General features: G+C 38.1%; 2 protein-coding genes across 6 annotated transcripts in view; one reads left to right on the forward strand and one right to left on the reverse strand.

Moving 5' to 3' along the window:
• Window positions 1-17,010, reverse strand: part of Pgant9 (polypeptide N-acetylgalactosaminyltransferase 9) — a 423,799-nt gene that overhangs the window by 89,213 nt on the left and 317,576 nt on the right. The gene's annotated exons all lie outside the window — the stretch shown is intronic.
• Window positions 7,762-16,408, forward strand: LOC141387047 (lamin-C-like). Its single transcript, XM_073956152.1, has one exon. It carries the CDS (start codon window positions 14,168-14,170, stop codon window positions 16,055-16,057), a length of 1,890 nt encoding a protein of 629 aa, XP_073812253.1. The 5' UTR covers window positions 7,762-14,167; the 3' UTR covers window positions 16,058-16,408.

Below are 17,010 nucleotides of genomic sequence, written 5' to 3' on the forward strand. Positions count from 1 at the left end.
TAGGGTCACTGCTGCACTTGAGTTTGCTGATAGGAAATTCCCTTGTAGCATGTTGAGAACAAATCCTTTCGAACTGCATCAGAATCTTGAGGTACGTTCTTATAATCCGAATAATTCCCATTCAAAGTCTCGACTAGGGTCCCTGCTGCACTTGAGTTTGCTGATAGGAAATTCCCTTGTAGCATACTGAGGACAATTCCCTTCGAACTGCATCAGAATCTTGAGGTACGTTCTTATAATCCGAATAATTCCCATTCAGTGATGTTTTTGGGATCCTTTTTGAGGTATCAACTGCAGTATGTTACTGCGCTATCATATGAATTTTTTTCTATTTCTTCTTTTGCATTTTTGGTGGGCGGAGGTATCAGCGAACCATTTAAGTTTTTGATGGATAAGTCTTTCTTGCCTACTGCCGCCTCCAATGTTTTCTGCCTAAGAAGCATTGGCTTGTCGCATTTATCTGACGCCAACAAGTTGGATCAGCACCCATTCGATGAGTCGGGATAAAAATTCGTCAGTGATAAATTACCACCTTATGCCGTCCGGGATGTTCTCGCTTCCTAAACCTGGGGGCACCTTCTCCTCGATTAGGTTGAGGAGAATCCTGATCTGTCTATCTAGATTGTCATATATACCATTGAGTTCCGAGATGTGGTTACCGTTCACAATTATAGTTCGTTTTTGTGTCACGCAAAAGCGACAGTAGTAGCGGAATCTCTGTCGTGAAGACTGAGTGTGCCAAGGCATCCACCTCAACATCAGCCGTAGGTTTATTTTCAGTTTTTTTGGGAGTTTTAATCAAAGCTCAGTCGTGGAATAGCCTCCTTACAAATGCAGGAACTTCGCGACTACGCCTATATCTCATTGAGACGGTCATATGTCAACGAGGCTCCGTAGGTATTCTGTGGACAGATGATTTTCTACAGACAGAAGACCTTTAGAAGGTTTTCTATGGTAAGAAGGCCTTTAAAAAGGCTTTCTATGCGCAGAAGAGTTTTAAAATATTTTCAATGGATAGGTGATCTGCACAATGTCTTCTATGGACAGAAGCCTTTACAAGATCTTCTATAGACAGAAGACCTTTAGAAGGTCTTCCGTGGACATAAGGCCTGTAGAATTCCTTCTATGAACAGAAGCCTTTAAAAGGTCTTCTACGGACAGAAAACCTTTATACGATTTTATCTAGACCGAATACCTTTAGAATGTCTTTCATGGTCCGAAGACTTAGAAAAATCGTTTATATATAGAAGAAGAAGTTTTTTTATGGATAGAAGATCTTTAGAAGGTTATCTATGGATAAAAGATCTTTAGAAGATCGTATCTTTAGAAGGTCTTCTATAGGCAGAAGATCATCACAAGGTTCTCTATAGGCAGAAAACCTTCACAAGGTCTTCTATAGGCAGAAAACCTTCATAAGGTGTTCTATAGACAGAAGACCTTCGAGAGGTCTTCTATAGACAGAAAACCTTCATGAGGTCTTCTATAGGCAGAAGACCTTCACCAGGTTTTCTATGGGCAGAAAACCTTTAGAAGGCGCTCTATAGAAGGAAACATTTAAAAGGTTTTCTATAGACATAAGAACTTTAGAAGATTTTTTATGAACATAGGATCTTCTATACACAGAAGAACATTAGTAGGTCTTCTATGGACAGAAGACTTTTGGAAGATCTTCGGACAGGAGACCTTAGGATGATCTCCTATGGTCAGAAGACCTTTCAAAATACACTTTATACCCTACTGTTAATCTTGAAAAGCACCGACAGGCAAGTGCTCGCTTAACACCTCGGCGTTAGGGGATCTCTTTTTAGGTAGGAGAATTCTTAAGAATTCTACGAAAAAGAAGACTTCCTAAAGATATCCTATAGAGAGAATACCCCATATACTTGTTTTGCAGATAAGATTCCTCCTAAAAATATTCTATGAATATAAGACCTTTCATAGCACATCTATACATAGAAAATCTCCTAACTAGGCTTTTACACACATACAGTATTGACAGGACAATAGCAAAGTTACAAACCATTTTCACCAATACATTCATACTTTTCTCTTTACATATTTAAAAATTTATAAATGTATTTGTGAAAAGGTTTGAATTTTTGCTATTGTCTTGCCAATACTGACATTTGTTAACGCCGGGTAAGGATCAGCCCTGTATGATATTACTGGGCGTTTACACACAGACAGTATTGGCAAGACAATAGCAAAGTTACAAACCATTTTCACGAATACATTCATACTTTTCTCTACACGTATTTAAAAATTTATTTTTGAAAAAGGTGTTGTAAACGCAGGGTTAGAGAAGTCTCTATTGTCTCCTCTCTTATAATCCTGGAAAAATATTGGCATACATCAACACTTTTATCCTTAACTTGTAGTCTACTTTTAGTTTATAAATTTATATAATTAAATCCCCAACGATTATATATATTTTAAAATACCCCCTTATTCCCCTCTCTTTCTAATCCTAACAACCACTTTATCCGCAACTATAATTTTCCCAGAAAATATGCAGAGATTAAAGTTATTATTGTTGGCCAAAATTCCACTACTAATAGTATGCTTTAGCATTTATGGAAATAAAATTCAAATGAATTCATTTTCATTTCGAAAAGTCAAAAATTCAATTATTGCCTCAAGCGGGTGGTATTTACGTATTATTGTTGGTGTTGTTTTTGTTTAAATGGAAATTTATAATTAATGAGGTTGTGATAAAGTACGCTATTCATTGCTTTGCGTAGTTATATATGGCACATAATTAAAACGTTTGCCATTATTTATGAGGTGCAAAATCATGGTTGCCCCGCACATTTATGCCAAGATGATTTATGTTTAATAAACGCCTAAATATAGGCAAATGCCTATTGTGTTGTGATATTTATAGAAAAGGTGGATTATGCAGCAGTGGCTATTGTGTTAACAAATGGGGGTGAAGTGGGATAGTTTGCAAGGGTGAAGATGAACAATAAAAAAAGTCTCTACCCACTAATTGTATTTAATGAGAAGTATTGAGGAGCACAGAAAGTTTTATACACAAGAATAAATTTCATTTGAAGCACAGTTGAATATCTAGGTTTTTTACTACGGATTAATTGCAATGGAAATCTTTTTTTAAAAGTGGACTAAAATTCGTATGAAGTAATTGCGAATAAGATGGAGATCACATACCAATTAGCTTCAAATAGAATCATCGAAAGGAGGTAACATATAAATAAGAATCCTGTTTTTTATATGAGAGAAGACTCCCCTTGTCGCTTCTAAGAAATTTGTGGGTAAATCTTTATGTGCTTTAATGGGTTTCGTTAGGTCTCAAAAGCCAAACTTTTCCGCTTTGCTCTCACTTAAATCCTTTATATGTCACGTATTTAATTTCATTGTATAAAACTCTGCAGTCATGTTCTTTGTATCAATTCAATCCCCTAGTGCTTTATTTTACAATCTTTTTCCAATTTGTTTTGAAAACAACTTGGAAAAGTTGTTTTGTATATTTTTTGCCATTCATCTCATTTGATGATGAAACGTGTTAAAAATGTTAAATTATTCAAAATAACATGGCATTTATTTGTTAGTCTTTGTGTGTGTGTGCCTCGGTATTTTGTTAAAGTATGTTTGCTGTGTGATTGTGCATTTTTGACAATGTGAAAGTAATTAACAATTCGTTACGTATCATGCATAAATAATTTACACCAAATAAAAAAATAAAAAACACGCACATATCCTGAAAGTATGCAATTAACATTTGTGAATAAATTAAAATAAACAATTTGTATTGCAAACAAATATACAAACAAAACACATGTTTTTATGTATTGAGTTGACAAACGAAAGAAAGGAGTAAATTATCCAAATATTACAGCAATGACAGCTGATAAAGTTTTTATCAAAACATGGTAAATCTTAAATTTTTAAACATTTCTTATTTTCATCCCTAAAATAGGCAACGTTAATTGGTAAATTGACTTAAAGTAGTTTGAGTTCATGGAATTTAACAATGCAGTTCAAAAGTTTCCAAAGTGCAGAATACCTTTAGATGATCTTCTATGACCAGAAGACCTTTGGGAGTTATTTTATGGACAAAAGATCTTAAAGTGGGCTGCCATACAGAGAAGACCTTTAGAAGGTATTCTATGGAGAGAAAATCATTAAAAAGTCTTCTCACGAGGGAAGACCTTTATTTGGTCATCTATGGAGGGAAAACTTTAACAATTTATTCTATGGAGAAAAAAACTCTACCAGGTTTTTTATGCACAGAAAACCTTCAGAAGGTCTTACATGGACAGAAGACATTTCATAGGGGCTTTAGGAGGTCTTCTAGACATTAACCATGTAGAAGGGCTTCTATAGACAAACAACCTTTGGAACATATTCTGCGGAAAGGACACCCTCGGAAGGTCTTTTATGAACAGAAGAAAACCAGGTCCTTTATGCAGAGAAAACCTTTACAAGGACTTCTATGAAAAAAAAAAGCTTTACATGGACTTCTATAGACACAAGACCCATACAAGGTCTTCTTCTGCGGAGAGAAAACCTTGAGAGGGTCATCTACGGAGAGAACACCTTTAGAAGGTCATCTACGGAGAGAATACCTTTAGAAGGTCAAATAGAGAGAAAAACTCTACCAGGTTTTTTTATGCACAGAAAACCTTCAGAAGGTCTTATATGGACAGAAGACATTTAATAGGGCCTTTAGGAGGTCTTCTAGACATTAACCATGTTGAAGAGCTTCTATAGACAAAAGACCTTTGGAACATATTCTGCGGAAAGGACACCCTCGGAAGGTCTTTTATGAACAGAAGAAAACCAGGTCCTTTATGCAGAGAAAACCTTTACAAGGACTTCTATGGAAAAAAACTTTACATGGACTTCTATAGACACAAGACCCATACAAGGTCTTCTTCTGTGGAGAGAAAACCTTGAGAGGGTCATCTACGGAGAGAACACCTTTAGAAGGTCAAATAGAGAGAAAAACTGTACCAGGTTTTTTATGCACAGAAAACCTTCAGAAGGTCTTATATGGACAGAAGACATTTAATAGGGCCTTTAGGAGGTCTTCTAGACATTAACCATGTTGAAGAGCTTCTATAGACAAAAGACCTTTGGAACATATTCTGCGGAAAGGACACCCTCGGTAGGTCTTTTATGAACAGAAGAAAATCAGGTCCTTTATGCAGAGAAAACCTTTACAAGGACTTCTATGGAAAAAAGACCTTTACATGGACTTCTATAGACACAAGACCCATACAAGGTCTTCTTCTATGGAGAGAAAACCTTGAGAGGGCCATCTACGGAGAGAACACCTTTAGAAGGTCATCTACGGAGAGAAAACCTTTAGAAGGTCAAATATGGCAAGAAGACCTTTGAAGGTCTTCTATGGAGAGAAGACCTTTACAATATAGTCTATGGAGAGAAAAACTCTACCAGGTTTTTTATGCACAGAAAACCTTCAAAAGATCTTATATGGACAGAAGACAGAAGGTCCTTTAGGAGGTCTTCTAGACAGTAAGCCTGTAGAAGGACTTCTATAAACAGAAGAGAGAGAGAAGACCTTTTATGGAGAGAGGACTTTTACAAGGCCTTTTATGCACAGAAGACTTTCACAAGGTCTCCTTCTATGGAGAGAAGACACTTAGAAATTCTTCTTCTAAGAAAGTCTTCTATGAACAGAAGGTATGTAGAAGGTCTTCTATGCACAGCAGAACTTTGGAATGTCTTCTACGAGATCCTTAGAAAGTCTTTTATGATATCTTCAGGGGGTTATAGAACTTTGGAAGGCCTTTCACAGACAAAGAAATTTATTTTTAAGAAATTTGATGACCTTCTATGGAGAGAAGACCTTACAAGGTCGTCTTGCCAAGTCCTTTATGCAGAGAAACCCTTTACAAGGACTACTATAAAAAGAAGACATTTACAAGGTCGTCTATGCAAAGAAGACATTTACAAGGATTTCTATAGACAAAAGACGTTTACAAGGTCTTCTGTGGACAGAAGGCCTATACAATGTCTTCTATTGAGTGAAGTAGAGCTTTACAAGTTCTTCTATGGAGAGAAAATTTTTACAGGAGATCTATGAAGAGAATACCTTTAGATGGTCTTCCATGGAGAGAAGACCTTTAGAAGGTCTCTTATGGGAAGAAGACTATCTAAAGGTCTTATGTGGAGAGTAAACCTTTTAAAGATTTTCTTTGCAGAGAAAAGAACTCTAGAATGTATTCTATGGGGAGAAGACTTTCACAGGGTCTTCTATGGAGAGAAGACTTCTACAACGTCTTCACAAGGACTTTTATGGAGAGGAGACCAGTAGAAAGTTTTCTATGGAGAGTAGACCTTCACATGGTCCTCTATGGAGAGAAGGCCTATCATAAGTCTTCTATGGAAAGAAGACCTTAAGAGAGTCTCCTTTGGAGAGAAGACCCATAGAAGGTCTCCTTTGGAGAGAAGACCTCTGAGAAGGTCTTCTATGGACTGAAGACAGGTAGAAGGTCTTCTTTAAACAACTGTTCTTTAGAAAGTCGTCTATAGAAAAATTGCCTAAAAGGTATTTTATGGACAGAATAACTTTGGAATGTCCTTTACGAGATCCTTAGAAAGTTTTTATACCCTCAGCATTTATGCTAACGAGGGTATATACACTTTCATGCGGGCAAAATGTGCCTCATCGAAATAATGGTTTTAGACCCCAAGTATGTTTGGACGAAATGTGTTTCAGACAATTTGGAGTCGATTGAGCAATGTCCGTCCGTCTGTCTGGCTGGCTGGAGCGCACGAAAACTCTCGAACGGATAAACCGATTCGGTACAAATTTTGGCTTTCGTAATATTTTACCCAAACTTAGTTTAATTTCGAAGATGGGCTATATCGGTCCACTCCTTCCGGTACCTCCCCCACAAAAGTTCGAAAATGTTCGGAAAATTTGTGCGCACGATAACTCTTGAAGGGAGTAACCGAATTAGTCCATACTTTGCTCATCGTTAAATGTGTACCAGGCTAAGATAAGGTTTCAATATGGACTCAATCGGTCCACTCCTTCGGGTAACTCCCAAACAAAATTTCGGAAATTTTCAGTTTAGGGCCATCTCTCGAATCGCTTTGATTTTTGTTTTAGCAACTTGTATTCACTGCCCTTCATACGACGCCGATTCTGTCCAAAATTTGGCCTTAGTAATATTTTGTCCAACCATAGTTTAAGTTTGACGATAAACCATATCGGTCCACTCCTTCAGGTACCTTCCCCACAAAAGTTCAAATATGTTCGGAAAAATTGTTCGTACGGTAACTCTTGAAGGGAGTGGCCGAATTGGTCTATACTTTACACATCCTAATATATCTACCAGATATAGATTAGGTTCAAATATGGACTATATTTGTCCACTCCATCCGGTACCTGCCACACAAAATTTCGGATAAGTTCACTTTAAGACCTGATATCGAATCACTCTGGTTTTTGTTGAAGCAACTTGCATTCGCTGCCTCAATTACGATGGTAAAAGTTTTTTAGGGGCAAGTCCATACTTCTTTAGCAAACAGCCCGAAGAGTGTAAAAACCCCATATGGCACCATATGTTGTGGCTGGAGATCCACTTCCATAACTGTCAATGACGATCCATTCCTTAGTATCTCCTCCGCAAAACTTTTGATATTTAATCCTAATCTACATTTTGTCGGTTCAAACGCCCTAAATACATACTTATTTTGGGGAAAAATTGTTTCAATATACACAGGCTGAGGGTATATCTCTGTCGGCAAAGCCGACTGATATTTTTTTACTTGTTTTTTTTTTAAGTTTTATGAGAAGGTTTTCTATGAGATCTTGAGAAGGTATTTTATAGACTTTATAAAGTCTTCCATAGAGATAAGACCTAGAAGAGGTCTTCTCTCTACAGAAAATCTCTTAAATGTCTTTCTCCCAAAGAATACCTGCTGAAGGCCATCTGTCCAAAGAGGACCTTCTAAAGGGCTTGTGAACAGACAGATGACCTTAATAGGTCTTCTAAGGAGAGACGATCTTTTATAGGTCCCTTATGGACAGAAGACATTTCGAAGAACTTTTATGGACAAATGACACTTAGAAGGTCTTCTGTGGTTAGAAAACAATTCAAAGGTCGTCTCTGGCTGAAGACCTCTACAAAGATTTCTATGAACAGAAGATCTTTGAAAGGTCTTCTATGGGTAGAAGACATTATGAAGGTTTTTTGGTGGCAGACAACCTTAGGAAGGTCTTCTTTGAGGGCTTCTATGGAGAGATATTTATAAGGTTTTCTAATGGGAGAAATCCACTGTAAGGTTTTCTAAGGAGAAACGATTTTTCTAGGTCTTCTATGGACAGATCTTCTATGAAGAAAAGATCTTAAGTCCTGAAATGTCTCCTGTTCATAGAAGACTTCTTAAAATTCTTATTTCCATAAGAAAGATCTTAAGAAGGTCTTCCATGTTCAGAAGACCTATAGGTTGTCTTCCATGTTCAAAGGCCTCTAAAAGGTGTTCTATGTTCAGACGACATTTAGAACGTATTCTTAAGGTGTAAAACATTTAACAGATATTCTATGGAGACAAGCATTTAGAAGGATTTCTGGGGGCTGGGGACATTTACAAGATCTTCTGTGGACAAAAGGTCATCTAGGGACAGAGGAAATTATTAGACATTTTAGGAACAGGAAATGGTCTTCCATTGACAGAAAGCGCCTCTTCATTGGATAGAAGACCTTCAGACTGTTTTAAATGGCCAGAGGGCCTTTGCTTTCTAACCTTTCGGAACTCATCTCATTACTACCCAACCTAAAAGTATACTCTGTGTTGGTCATTACCAAAAAGTATAGATTAAAAATTCACAAAAGAAAAAAATTCATATTAACATAAATAAATTGTTAAATTAAGCATGAAGTCATGGTCATTTAGCAATAATGCCTGCAGTTGCAAAGTAATTATTCATTTTTAAAAAGCTGCTGCAGCAGCAGATGAAACAACAAAAAGAAGGGAACATTGATGAGGGTTGAAGGGAGAAAAAAATGTGCTCGCTCATAAATTAACGTATTTTAATTAACATAACAACAATATTATTTATAAATAAAAATTGTAACTGTAAAATCTCATTAACTATAACTTTATAGCCTTAAGATATGCAATGCGTATTTACAATAAAAATACCTAGATGTATGCAATGTTATTTATTTTCTGTTGTTGCTATTTGGTTTAAATGAAATGCAATACAATTTTATTGTATATACTTAAAGGGAAATAATGGTGAGAGCTAATGCTACATTTCGTAAAGCGAACACATTTTCTATTTTTGAATTCTCAAAACTACCAAAAACCAAGCGGAAACTGTAGAGAATTGTTAGTTGTAATTCCAAAAAGCTAAAAGTTTGATAGAAGTATTTATGTTACAGACACGTGCCAGACTTTTTTTGGAAAACAATTTGTTGTGTCAAACACCGCCAGAAGCCCGGCATTGCCGTCAGAAAAAGCAGCGAGAGTGAGAGGAAAACAAAGTCTTTGTTAGAGGTTTATTATGGCAATTTGGGGAAAACTGTTTATTTTGCAAAAGAAGTTTTCCAAAACCAGGTAGAAAGCTTTCATCCGCTTTATGTACTTAAAAAATATATATGTATTTCTTTCATTTTATTTTGTACCCCTCTTCCTCTTCACACTTCACATTATTTTTCAACACACAAAGCATGGCATACAGGTAAGTACTGGGGAAAAAAACGCACAGAATAGCATACATTTAGGCTGATTTGCATATAGACGAAATGTGAACATAAAAAGCAACCCAACAATTCAACCACCACCAACAAAAAATCATGAGAGCCACTAAAAGCCAAAAAAGTAGGAAGCAAGAAACAAGAAAGAATATAAACAATGTTTAGTTGAGCATTTTATGACTTCATTCCCAGATGCTGATGATGCTGGTAATGGTGGCTTCCGATTGTTTTTTGTTTTGCCTCAATACTTTATTGTCTGGCAAAATTGTTCACATTTAACAGGAAGTTTTAAAACCTTGAATACTCATGTTTTTGGCTAGAGGTTTTGTTTATTTCTTTTCTTCCTTCTTTAGTTGTTGAAAGCGAACTTTTTCCGTTACTTTTCTGTTAAGTCAGCCTCCGGCAGACTTTAACCGAACAAAAATCAAAAGCGATTTCGAAACAATTGGTATAAAGCAATAATGCAATAAACGCCTTTTGATATATTTTTCTTGTTAAACTCAGGTAACAGTAATGCCGTTAATACGAGGAAACAATTTAGCAAAGAAATATATATATTTAAAAGAGCTTCAGTGATATAAAAAACAAAGTACAGTAGAATTGCGATAATTCGTGCCCCGATAAATCAAAAAAGTCAATAATTCGTAATAAACTGTCGATACCTTGAAGCGGTTTCCTTCTCATTCTAACCCCGGTACATCGAAACCCCCACTAAAAATGGCCTGGGCCTTGGATTACGAATTATCAGGATTCTACAGAAGTAATGTTATGCCTAAAATTGTCCTACCGGGGTGTAAAATATACAAGGCGCCTAAATGTAGGCAATTTTGAATACACAGCGAAAAGAAGAAAAATTGTTGTTATAGCATCTAAGATTATGGGCAAGCTTAGAACTGACCATGCATATTAATTCGTAATATTGAATAGAATTTAGCTGTCGATAGTGTAGCGCTTAGATATAGGCATCGTGTAAAATCGCATAAAGTTTCAAAGTCTGTCTGGCAGTCCACTAGATAATATAGTTACTTTCTTAAATCAACCACGTCTACCTTTCAGCGTAGGGTGTTTTGCAAAGGGGTTTCCATCTGGCCATATTTTTAGCATTCTCCGGATCTACGTGTCTTTTCCTAAATGGAACAGTTTGTGATTCCTCTCATGTCATCTGTCACTTGCCTCCTTCAGGGGTCTATCTGTGGTCCATTTATTTGGAACCTCATGGTGGATTCTCTGCTGCGGGAGTTAGCTGCCACTTTCAAGATCTGTGCGTATGCTGATGATCTCCTCATCATGATCGAAGGTGAGACTCGTGTCGAACTGGAACGTCGTGCTGAGGAGGCCATGGGCATCGTGGGGGTCTGGAGTGACCGAGTGGGTTTTGAGGTGTCTAGGGAGAAGACTGAGCTAATGCTGCTGAAAGGCAGATTAGCGCACAGTCGACCTCCCCATGTTCGATTTGGTGACGACGGCATACGATATGTCAAGCAAGCCAAGCACCTTGGAATAACGATGGCCGAGAGAATGAACTTCCTGTCACACTTTGATCGTTTGAAGGACAAATTAACTGCTGTTGCTGGCATAGTTAGAAGGGTCTTGCGGACCGACTGGGGTTTGAACAGGCGTTCCATGCGCACCATATATGGTGGACTTTTTGTTGCCTGTGCAACATATGGTGCACCACTATGGTGCGCTACATCAGAGTCTGCTGTTGTACGTAGGAAGCTCTTGTCGTGTCAACGAGTTGTCATGTTATCATGTCTGCCAGTGTGTCGCACTATGTCTACGGACGCAATGCAGGTGCTACTTGGCGCCCTGCCCTTTGACCTGGAAGCGAGATGTAGGACTGTTCTGTACAAGCTGAAGCGTGGCTTGCAACTGTCTGGGGATGATTGGCTCGGGCCTTCTGATCTGGTGGATGGGGATGTTAGGCTGCGCAATGCAATCCTTCGGGAGCGTGCTGCTGTTAGGCGGACGGACAGTGACAAAGGGAGTGTGACGTACGAATTTATTCGTGACGCAACGTTCATACTGGACCGCCCAGACTTCGGCTTTAGCATGAGTCTGGGATTCTTACTGACGGGGCATGGCTCTCTAAATGCATTTTTATATGCAAGAGGCCTGTCCGGGACAGATTTATGTGGGTGTGGGATGACTGAAGACTGGCGGCATATACTGACGGAATGCCGGTACTATGATGACATTAGAGATTTAGTCAATATGGGTATCACGTATGGAGGGGCGGGGTGGCATTTCAGTAGGGCACTTGAAGACAGGCGGACCTTTAGTTGTTTAAGTAGCTTTGCACGTCAAGTGTTTGTTAGGAGAAGGACTAGACTTAGTGGAGGTAACCCCTCCACATAGTCGTCTCTACAGTTGAATTTGTTGGAGGAGGAGAGTTGGTGTCGGTGCGGCGTCGTTTTTCCCTGGTGTGGATGTCGTGCCAGTCATTCGTGAGGATGGCTTTTGTCAATTGTTTGTGTTGTGTTGTCCGTTGCCGCAGTTCCTGTAGGCCCATTGTGCAGTCCGTGAGGACAGCATGTTAATTGTTTGTGGTCCTGTGTTGTATGTTTTTTTCCGCTGGCTTAATTGGAGGAGATCACCAGTCCGGAACTGTTTGGGAGTCCAACTGGTAGTGGTCATTGACCACGAAGCCTGACCGGAGGCTATATTCTGGTACCGCTTGTGCCAGGTGCCCCCAGATCTTCGGATCTGGCCTAGCAGTTGTTGTTGGCCCCCTTGTGGGAGCATCGCGGTGGCTGTGGTTTAGACCCAAATCGCGGGGGAGCTTCGGCTCGAGTGTGGAGTTGCACTTCAACCGGGTGCCTGACCCAAAGGAAGGTATGAGTTTAGATAGGCTCCGCTCCTAACCAAGGAGGCGATCACGTCCAAATACGTGTGAGCGAATTGGTACTCGTACTTTTTATGCGGGGTGTTGGTAGACGCATTGTATTCACCCGGTGTTAAGAGCACTGTGAGGTAGACCGTAAGCTAGGTACTCACATAAAGCAGCACGACGTACGTCACTTGCCTCTAGGCCTTCGCACCTTGCTTCCATCACTTGTAGAGAAAGTCTGTCTGCTGACATTCTTACCACATCTCATTTCATTTTTTATTAATTTTCTCGTTTGAGTTGAGCTTAATGACCGAAGATTTTTTGCAAGTGAAAAAGGAAAGCCGACGATTCGAACCCACGCAACCATCAATTTATGTGACTAGTTTCGCTGTTAGTTTGCAGCTCATCAGAGTGGGAGTGGCTTCTCTCATCGAAATTTTTTTTCTTACAAATACAACGTGTTTTACAGAGACGAATATTTGTCCGTTCAATGATGACAAACGCTTTTTGGCATAGCCTTTGGAAGTTATGAGTTTGGTTTTGAACGCTAACAAGTCAAGATTTTCATATGTTTTCGAGGACATTGGTTCAAGTCGCTGCGGGGCTCAGCTATTTTTTTTATTTAAAATTTTGCCTGTTATTGCGAAGATAATTTTAATGTTAATTTTTATTAATTTTCTCGTTAGAGTTGTGCTTAATGACCGAAGATTATTTGCAAGTCATTGTTTGTTCCTCAATTCGGCCATTCAGGGGCTTGATATCTAAACAGCTTCTTATTGTTTCCTTGATTATTCAGTCTCTCTTGGTTTTATTGGCGCCGCTTATTAACATGATGAAACGCCCTTGAAAATTTTTGTATTCAAAATAGTAAAATAAAATTAAGGAATTCTTCGCTTGTCAAAAGTATGGATATGGTATGCTGCCGTCTATAAGTTGAAGAGTGTCCCTAAAATTTGCTACCGTTTATTTATAGGAAATTTACTAAAAGTATAGTTGAAACGTCGGCTCACTAAGAGATGCTTGAAAAATCCTATTAAAAGAAGTGGACAATTTTGTAGAATTGTTTTTAATGGTGTCAGGTAGATTTTAGTCAACGCACCAATGTGCTATCTTTACACATAACAGATGTCGGCCATAAATAGAAAGGGTCGGTAATAAAATAGTGTATGTTTCTTATCACCCGCAACGCAGTGTGTGCGTGGTGTGCATGATGTATTTATGTGTGTTAGTTTTAAGAGTTGTAAATATTTTGTAGAATAGTAAATAAAATTTGAGTTTCTTTCGAACCATCGAAGAACACACATCACCCGCGTGTTTTCGTTCTTGGGTTTTTCCTTAGGTTTTCTTGGGCTGCATTGTAGTGATGAGGCTAGGAGTCGCCTCATCATTTGGTGACCCCGACGCGATTGTTTCGTGTTTAAAAAAAAACACGTAATAGATCCGCTATTTAAGTGACGTGGTAGGCTCGCAGTTCCAAAGGAGAACGTTGTGTAGTTTATACGTGTAGTGCAGTGCTGTAGAAAAAAGTTACTGTGTTAGGTTATTAAAAGACGCATACTCGAAGCAAAGAGTATGTTAGGTCAATTTTATTAACAAATAAAAAAAAAGAATAAAGTGACAAAAAATATAGCTCGCGAAAATGAATTTCGAAGAATTCATCCAACATCAAAGGATGTTGGGCGAGTATATAGTGTCCATTGATTTACAAATATACAAAATTGCTCAAACAAGTGTAGCCAAGGAAATTAGGGAAAAGTGTTCCAAAATAGTTAGTTCTTTCGCGGAAGCAAGAACGGACTTTTTAGGTAACGAAAGGGAGCTCCGACGTATGGAAAAAGTACCATACGATCATTGCATATTCGCTGTGGGAGTGCAATATGCCGTTAAAAGCATAGAGGAAAACATGGAAGCTATGGGTTTGTTTGTGCCTATAGAAGTGCCACGTTTACATAATGTAGATTTTATAGCTGAGGTGAACAGCTTAAGTTCATCGGAACAGTGTGGAAAGAAATCCGGACTGCTCCAAACAGGACCGCCAAATATTAGGGAAACAATTAATTTAGTAGATGCTTCTTTTGATTTTTGGGGGGAGATTAGAAAAGCTCTTTTCTCAAGAACAAAAGACTTCGAAAAGAGTTATCAGTCATTATTGTCACATTACGTGCGATATTTGGAGGTAGTAGGGATAGAGGGTGACTACACAAGTCATTACCATTATCTGCAAATTTGTTACCAAATAGTAAGAAGTGGGAACATTTCAAGAGTAGCACCAAAAAAGGTGAACATAAATTATGAGGCACAGTTCTCAGGTAGTTTAGGGCCTACACAGGAAGTTGTTAGGAGCTCGAAAACTGAGAATGAAAACGCGTGCGTGGATGTTTCGCGAAAATTAAAAAGTGAAACAAATCGATTACGAAAAGAAAATGAGCAATTTAAGTCCAAATTGGATCAACAAATCAAGGACTGCCGACTTGCTGAAGAAAAGGCTCGCATGTATGAGTCACAGGTCACTGACGTTACCGTCAAATACAATGCTGCTTATGCTGAAAAGGAAAAGGCTGTGGAAAATCTTTGTGAAGTGCAGAAAGAATCGGAGTGTCTACGACAACAATTGGACGAAGCTCGTAAATATTTAAACGCTGAATCTATGATCCGTACGGATTTGCAAAACCGCATTCAGAGTCTACGCGAAGAACTCACGTTTAAGGAGCAAAGTCATTTGCGAGAAATTGATGAAATACATTCTCGCCACCAAGCTGAAATCAGTGCAGTGTTACAACAGCTGCGTGATCAACACGAAGAACAAATGCGCAAACTTGAAATGATGTACCAACAAGAGATTAATAGTCTTCAAGCAGAAGCCAATCATAGCTTGAATAGTCGCATTAATGAGTTGGAAGCTACAAATGCTGCATTGAATACCCGTAATCGTGATTTGGAGGAATTGATCCAACAGGAACGGACATGCCATGCTGCTGAGGTAGTAAATCTGGAAGATGAATTGCGACGTCTACGAAATGGAATGGCACAACAACAACTACAAGAAGAAAGTGCTATGTACGACAAATTACTGTGGAACGAAGAAGATATGAGTCAACCCAGCAGGGAGAAAGATCACATCGAAATTTCCCAAAGTGATCTTGAAGAAATGGTACTGAAGAAAGGTACTAAAGAAGTACATATCGGTGGTTTCCAATTTAAACCTAATGCCAATGACAAAGAGAATGACGTCAATTTCCATCGCTCAGGCACCATTGAGGGTGATATCAACAAATTGAGAGTTAGTGCAACATATGAACCTCCGATCAACATGGTTATGAAATCACAAGAAATACAAAGTGGCGCTAGCAAAAAGGCATCGATGTTTAATGCCAATGAAGAAGTTACCGGTTATCGCACAACCAGAGCTGACGCTAGCAATGTTTCAGGTTATCCTCTACGAAGAAAATGTATTTACCATGTAATTAAGCAATGGAAAAGAAGTCCCCGTCCGAGCTGGTTGCTGAAGGTGTTGGGTGCCATCACCTAGAATTAAGTTATAATAATTGTTTGCATTCATATAATTAGTTTTAGAATCTAAGTAATGCCTTCAGCAGTTACAAAATTAAATGTAATTGCAATATTACTAAAAAATTTAGTTTGTAAAAGATAAGATACTAATACATACAATTGTTAAAAGATTAGGATCTTTTCACGGCGGGGAGTATGGACAATTTTGTAGAATTGTTTTTAATGGTGTCAGGTAGATTTTAGTCAACGCACCAATGTGCTATCTTTACACATAACAGATGTCGGCCATAAATAGAAAGGGTCGGTAATAAAATAGTGTATGTTTCTTATCACCCGCAACGCAGTGTGTGCGTGGTGTGCATGATGTATTTATGTGTGTTAGTTTTAAGAGTTGTAAATATTTTGTAGAATAGTAAATAAAATTTGAGTTTCTTTCGAACCATCGAAGAATATACATCACCCGCGTGTTTTCGTTCTTGGGTTTTTCCTTAGGTTTTCTTGGGCTGCATTGTAGTGATGAGGCTAGGAGTCGCCTCATCAAGAAGGAAGAAAATAAAATCAAAAGGAATATTTACGAGGGTCACTAATATTGCAATGGTGACGGAGAGTGAGTGATGGATATTATATAACACCATCTACACTTCAGATTTAACACTATGGAAAGAAGTTGACATATGGGTGGCAGAAATATGTAGGACTCTTTTTTCCTATGTCATGACAAGTGATTTTAACTAAGCTAGGAGACTTTTGATTTCAAAATTGGAAAAAAGATAGATATCTTTTGTCTAACATGAGAAGACTAAATAGTTTATCTAATATAAATTTAATAAAGACATACAATGGTGAAGATTGGACATCATGCATAATGTTGTTAAATTTTAATATTCAAGTATAGAGGACGTTTTTGTATAACAGACAATTAACAGAAGACAACAGAAACAAAAACGTACACAAATGTGATCTATGTTAAAT

Source organism: Musca autumnalis, unplaced genomic scaffold, assembly GCF_047663935.1.
Source record: "Musca autumnalis isolate F117 unplaced genomic scaffold, ASM4766393v1 scaffold_5, whole genome shotgun sequence".
NCBI classification, from domain to species: domain Eukaryota; kingdom Metazoa; phylum Arthropoda; class Insecta; order Diptera; family Muscidae; genus Musca; species Musca autumnalis.